The following is a 6,179-nucleotide window of genomic DNA, read 5'->3' as shown; positions in this document are numbered from 1 at the left end:
CGGCGCCTCCGCCTCCTCCTCGCCGCGACACAGGCGGCGGCCGCGCCGCGCCGGGCCGCGCCGCGCCGCGCAGCAGGAAGAGCGAGCGGCTGGCGGCGAGGCCGCGGCCCCCCCGCACGGCGCCGCCGCGGCCGCCGCTCTGCCCCCCCCGGGCCGCGCCGCCGCGCGCGGGGCGGCGATGAGGCGGCGCTAGCGGCGCCCGCGGCGCAGGGAGGGCGGCGCGGGCCGCCGCGGCAGCCCCGCGCCCGGCCGCCCCGAGGAGGCCGCGGCAGGCGGACGCGCAGGGCGGCGGGCGGCCATGATGCAGTGAGCGCTCCCCTCCCCGCGCGGCCGGGCGGGGGCCGCCTCAGCGCCGCTCCCGCCCGCTCCTTACATAACCCTCGGCGGCGGCGGCGGCGGGGCCGCGGCGGCAGCAGCGCCATGGCGAATGACAGCGGCGGCGGCGGCGGCCAGGGCGGCGGCCAGGGCGGCCAGGGCGGCGGCGGCGGCAGCAGCGAGCGGGACCGGCAGTACTGCGAGCTGTGCGGGAAGATGGAGAACCTGCTGCGGTGCGGGCGCTGCCGCAGCTCCTTCTACTGCAGCAAGGAGCACCAGCGCCAGGACTGGAAGAAGCACAAGCTCATCTGCCGCGGGGGAGGCGGCGGCGGCGGCGCGGCGGCGGCAGGGGGCGCCGCGGAGCCCCGCGGCGGGCACGCTCCGCCGGCCCGTGCCCGCGGCGCCGCGGCGGCGGCGGCGGGGGGCGGCGGCAGCGCGGGGGGAGCCGCCGGGGCCGGGGCGGCGGCCGGGGCGGGCGAGGCGGCGGCCGGGGCGGCGGCGGCGGAGGCCCCCGCCAAGGCGGCGGCGGCGGCGGCGGCCCCGCTGACTAACAACCACGTCGCGGCGGCCGCCGCCAGCGGGCCGGCGGCGGCGGAGGCGGCGGCGCCGGCCGGGGAGGCGGCGCTGCTGTACCGGGACAAGTCCGACCTGTACCCCGGCGGCGTGCAGGCGGGGCCCGGCGGCGCCGCGCTGCGCCCCAACGGGCAGACCAAGTCGCTGGTGCCGCAGCGCCTGGCGCTGGAGTACATCGTGCCCTGCATGAACAAGCACGGCATCTGCGTGGTGGACGACTTCCTCGGCAAGGAGCTGGGCGGGCTCGTCGCGCAGGAGGTGCGCGCCCTCCACCACACCGGCCGCTTCACCGACGGGCAGCTCGTCAGCCAGAAGAGCGACTCCTCCAAGGACATCCGCGGCGACAAGATCACCTGGGTGGAGGGCAAGGAGCCCGGCTGCCAGACCATCCGGCTCCTCATGAACAGCATGGACGATCTCATCCGCCACTGCAACGGCAAGCTGGGCAACTACAAGATCAACGGCAGGACGAAAGTGAGTGCCACAGCCCCGCGGCCCCCCTCCCCGTCCGCTCCGCTCCCGCGGGGCCCGTCCCGCCGGCCCACGGGTGTGTCCCCCCCCCCCGCGTGTCCCTCTCCCCCACGCGTGCGCCTCGTCGGGGCGTTGTGCTTGGCCAGAGCCCCCTGCTCCGGGGGGGCAGCTCGGGGCGGGAAACCCCTCTCCCTTAGGTCCTTCGTTGAGCCGGGAGCGCGGCCTGGAAGCCTGTGCTGCAGGCGGCGGGGAGGCGAGTCCAGCCTTAGTCTCCCGAGGGGGCGGCGGTAACCCGCTCCTCGGCCCCCGTGGGGGCGTGCGGCGGCGGCGCGTGCTGCTCGGTGAAGGCGCCGCGCTCCCGCACGCCGCTTCCGTGCGTGCCGTGGCCCGGCCAGCGCCGAGCGGTGCGGGAGGTGCCGGGGGAGCGCGCGATGCGCCCGCGCGTGGGTCCGCTGCGCTCGGGCAAAGCGGCGCTCCGAAGGCCCGCCGCGAGGTGCCGGCCTTGAAGCGCACCGGCTGCGCCCGGCGTAAACGAGCTGCGTCGCTGGGTGAGTAGCACCGTGATGACACTTCAGATAAGTCACTTGCTGATGGGCAGTGGAGTCCTTTCGCGGTGCTGTTTTACAGTGTGCAGCAGAACAAGATCAGTGAGGAGCAATGTAGTTGTTGGGAGAGACCTTTTTTTGGTTATCATTCAGTCTTCTCCTTTTTTCTGTAGAAGTCTTATTTTTCTCTTTAGCTGCATTTTGGCATCAAAGGACTGAGTTAAAATTTCCCATTGTATCAGCCTAATCTGCAATTCTCTTCAAGTCCTTGAAATAAAACTTGCACCCTTAGTAAAGGACTAGTAATGAATATTCATTAGTATCTTTTCACATTTAAAAAGGCAAGGGGGGGGGAAAGCCCCTTCACAATTTGCTGCTTCTATTAAAATATAAGGAAGCTAGTGAATTACTGAGAACCATCCCAACGTGTAGTTGTACTATCTGTCACAGATAGACTGTTGTTGCTGCAGCTGCAGAATCTCAGCTGGTAGGAAGCTGTGAGAAGGAGGAGGGGAGAAACTGGAAGGCAAAAAAAAAAACAGCCTTGGATTTGTTCCGGGCACAGTAAATTTGAACTCCTGTGATGAAGAAAAGTGGGCGAGATTTTTTTTTTGAACTGTTGTTTTTGTGTACCTGTAGCTGAATGAATACCATGTCAAAAGTTTAGGTGGAATATAGTCTGGATCTCTCCTGTATCCCTGTTAGCTTGGATTCTTCTAAGCCAATTTATCTTTCAAACAGATTTAACAAATTTGCACTCTAAAAATATCTGTGGCTTTGCTGGTTTTCAATTTTATGCGGTAAAGGGGAACACTGCTTCTGATTTGATGCGTGGTGGTGCACTTCTGTCAGTAATATACACCGAGGCTTTAGAAAAGAACTTTTGGAATTATAACTGTGATTTCTTGCGTATTGTTATCTTGTAGGTAGTAACTATTACTTCGCTAATTTTGAAAAAGTGTGTGTGGATAGAGGAGAATCCCTTTGTACAACTAGTTGCATGTTTTTGTAGCGTGACAGTAAAGTGATGAAGGCTGTCGAGCCCTCATAGGTTTCAGCTGCTGCTGAAATACACAGGTATTTCAGGTATCGGAATAGGTGCACTCCTTTATTCCTCTGTGGTACAGAAATGCATTGCCTTCTGTCTTCTCATTGTCTCCTTGCTCATCTCCAAGCAGAAGTCAATGCTGGAAGTATTGCAGTAGAGCTCAGTTTTTTAAACGGGTTCTGCAAGAGCAGAATGAAAGCTATCAGTAACTTTCACTAGCTCGCCAGTTGAATAAAGTGAGTCAAATAAAGAACAACAATTGGTGAGAAGAGTAATGACTTTCACCTTCTCTCTCCTTTTATATCTGTCAAGAATTGTATGTTTTCTTCTGCCATTAGCATCACAGTAAATATCATCCAGAGGCTGTGGCTGGGGAAGCAGTCCAGCAGCAGATGCTTTTTATACAGGTCTCTTCCAAGCTCCTAGCAGTTTGGCAAGAGAAGATGTAAAATGTACATGGAGGCATCTCTTGGTTATCTGAAGTCATTTCTTCTTCACTTCTTGTGCCTGCTTTGGTGGAGGCTACTTGATTCACTTAATTAGTCAAATGCAGTCCTTTTCCAGATCTTTATGGGTACTGTGGCTCTGCAAGTCACAGCAAAAACTTGTTACTTTAAAAAGGACCAGTCTGTGTGTAAATACCTGTTCTTTCTTACAGGCTTCATTCCAAGTAACAGAACAGAAATCTATGAAAACGCAGCTCTCATTTTCACCTGACAAACTAAGCTCTTACCAAATAATTTTACTCCTCCTGTATGTTTATGTTGCAGTATTGTGGTCTGCAGAGTTTGTATGCGGAAGACTTAACACCTTCAGTAGAGTAATACACTGAATAAACCAATTTACAGCATCACTGATGGGATTTGTAATTCCCAACCATTTGAACCAACAAAACAATTCCAGCCCTTGGGGATCCCCCGGCCCTTTCTGTAAGACTACCAGTATTAGTCACACAAGATAATGGGTTATCATCTGTATCAAACTGTATCAAATATCCGCAGTTTGGCGTGCTACCTTGTATAGAAGGTAACCTGTTAAAAATGGGTTGCATGCAATGAGGGTACATAGTTGTGCTGGTGAGATATGGGGCAGTGCAGTCTAGGAATATATGCATTCTCACAAAGACATTTACTGAGAAATCAAATGCTTATATTTTAAGGAGCAGTGCTGTAGCCTTTAGGGGGAGGAGGTGATTTTGTATTAACAGTTCTAAAGGATTCTTTTAGGTATAATTTCTATTTTCCACTAATTTGTGAGGACTTAATATAGAAAGAGGGTAGGAATTAAAGCACACATTGAGGTGGATTTATTTATGATTCATTCCCTCTAATAGGATATACTTGTTTACAGAGCTTGAACTAGATCTCATAAAGGTTAAAGATTCAATAAAAGCTCCTGTGAGTTCTATGACAAAATGCCAACCCTTGCACAACATCCAAAAACAAAGCCAGTTTTCTAAGAACACACTGCAGCAAACCCAACAAAAATATTTTAAAAACTTCACTGTAATCAGACTGTGAGTGGTTTGGGTTTCTTGTTTGTTTTACGTGTTTTACATCTTAAAATCTCTGCTAGTGTCTAGACTGACTGGGATACCTAAAATTGATCTTTGTAACCTGATGCGACTTTGTTTAGGCCTTCTCATCATCAGATTACTCTCCAGGTCGACAAGTATCTATATAGCAATGGGTATAAACTAGCCAACCACCTTTTATGTGAGCATACAGCAGTACTGTAGCCGGTACAGCACAACGGCTGGCTATTTACTCACCTTAAAAGTCTTGACTTACTACATTCCTTGCTTTTGTTCTGTTAGTCTGTCTCTTTCCAGACTGTGCTTCCTTTTTTGCTAGCAGAACACGGCACGGCACGTACTTGTATACGTGAGCTCCAGTGTCCTTCTTCTACTTCCTGTTATTTTCTAGATTTTTCTTCTTCCTTCTCCTCCTAAAATGTTAATTCTCTCTTTCCTTTCTCTTATCTGTTCCCACATTTGTACATGCAAATATCTCTGTTTCCTGCCTGCCCTTTCTCAGATGGCTAGCAGAGGTATAAATCTGCTTATCAAAGTTGGGGAATTAAATGTTCCAGAATCTCATCCAGGTGAAAAGGTCTTTTTTCCCCTCCTTCCCTACTCAGATGCTGGGAGGGGGGCAACACTGTGATTTTTTTGTTGTTGTTGTTTTTGCTAGATTTTTCTTTCCTCTATTGTGGACTGCTGTTCATCTAAAACTTCAAGTGCTTCATAAATAGGAAGCTTGCATTCTTTACTAGTATTGTGATAACATTGGGAGACCTCAGTCGTGAACCAAGTTTCCCTATTAATCACAATGTAAACCAGGCTGTTCCTGCTTCCAGCCTCCCGTCTCCTAACCCTATCCCAGGCTTTTAATTGATTGGAGATTGACTAGAGAGTTCCTATTACATTTCTGTAGTTTTTGTTTCATTCCCACTCCTTTGCACGTTTTACGTAAAGAGCTACAACTCTCACTGTTCAATTTTAGCGCTTTCCTGTCTCAGCAGTATGCCAGTGACAGTCACTGCTGTTCAGCCACCAGAGGCTCGAGTTGCTTTATAGGCTGTGTGTTGTACAAACCTGGTTTTGTGTTTTTTCTTGAAATTGTTGAATTACTTAATTGTGCATCTCTCATTTTTTCTCCCACCTCAATATAGAGATATTGACTGATTCTAAATACTTCCACTGCTGCTTATCGTTTCCTGAGTACCAGTCAATTTTCAATATCAAGCTGCTGCATAGCAGAGTGTCCAGAGTCTTCTGAAGACCTAGCGTGCTCTGGATGCAGACCAGCCTGACTGTGTCATATTAAACTAGGTTCTTTCACAGTTAGCAATATTCCTTTAGAAAATACTCTTCTAACAGTGAGTAAATTTCTCGTACCCTGCTGTCAGCTTTTCTAGAAGCTGGAAAGAAGAATTTTTCTGCTCTAGCCATTTACTTGTATAGCAGCTGTCATATAAATATGTTGGGTTAATGTTACCAAGGAAAGACAAACATAACTAACAAGCAGCGATCAGCTGATACAAGTGAAGCTGTCAACAGCTAATGTGGCACCAAAACAGCTGCACAGAGAACATGAGAAGAGAATACAGAAGTCTGAGTTTTACAGATATCTTTTGTGCACAGGAAACCTGAGTGAGATTTCTTTCCACTAGATTTTATTCTGCGGAATGTAATAATGAGTATGTGTGCAATAATAAGGCAACAG

At 51.8% G+C, this 6,179-nt stretch overlaps 1 protein-coding gene across 3 annotated transcripts in view; it reads left to right on the top strand.

Moving 5' to 3' along the window:
* Nucleotides 1–247: 247 nt before the first annotated feature.
* Nucleotides 248–6,179, top strand: part of EGLN1 (egl-9 family hypoxia inducible factor 1) — a 38,334-nt gene continuing 32,402 nt past the window's right edge. For all 3 annotated transcript variants that reach the window (XR_009957908.1, XR_009957907.1, XM_062572260.1), the window contains exon 1: nt 248–1,362. Coding sequence is in view for 1 of the 3 variants with exons in the window: in XM_062572260.1 (XP_062428244.1) it covers nt 421–1,362 (942 nt within the window). In the remaining 2 variants the exon portion in view is untranslated. The remainder of the gene's footprint in view (nt 1,363–6,179) is intronic.

This window comes from Rhea pennata, chromosome 3, assembly GCF_028389875.1.
Source record: "Rhea pennata isolate bPtePen1 chromosome 3, bPtePen1.pri, whole genome shotgun sequence".
NCBI lineage: Eukaryota > Metazoa > Chordata > Aves > Rheiformes > Rheidae > Rhea > Rhea pennata.
Note: the sequence above shows the minus strand (reverse complement) of the source record. Positions and strands in the feature narration are given on the sequence as shown.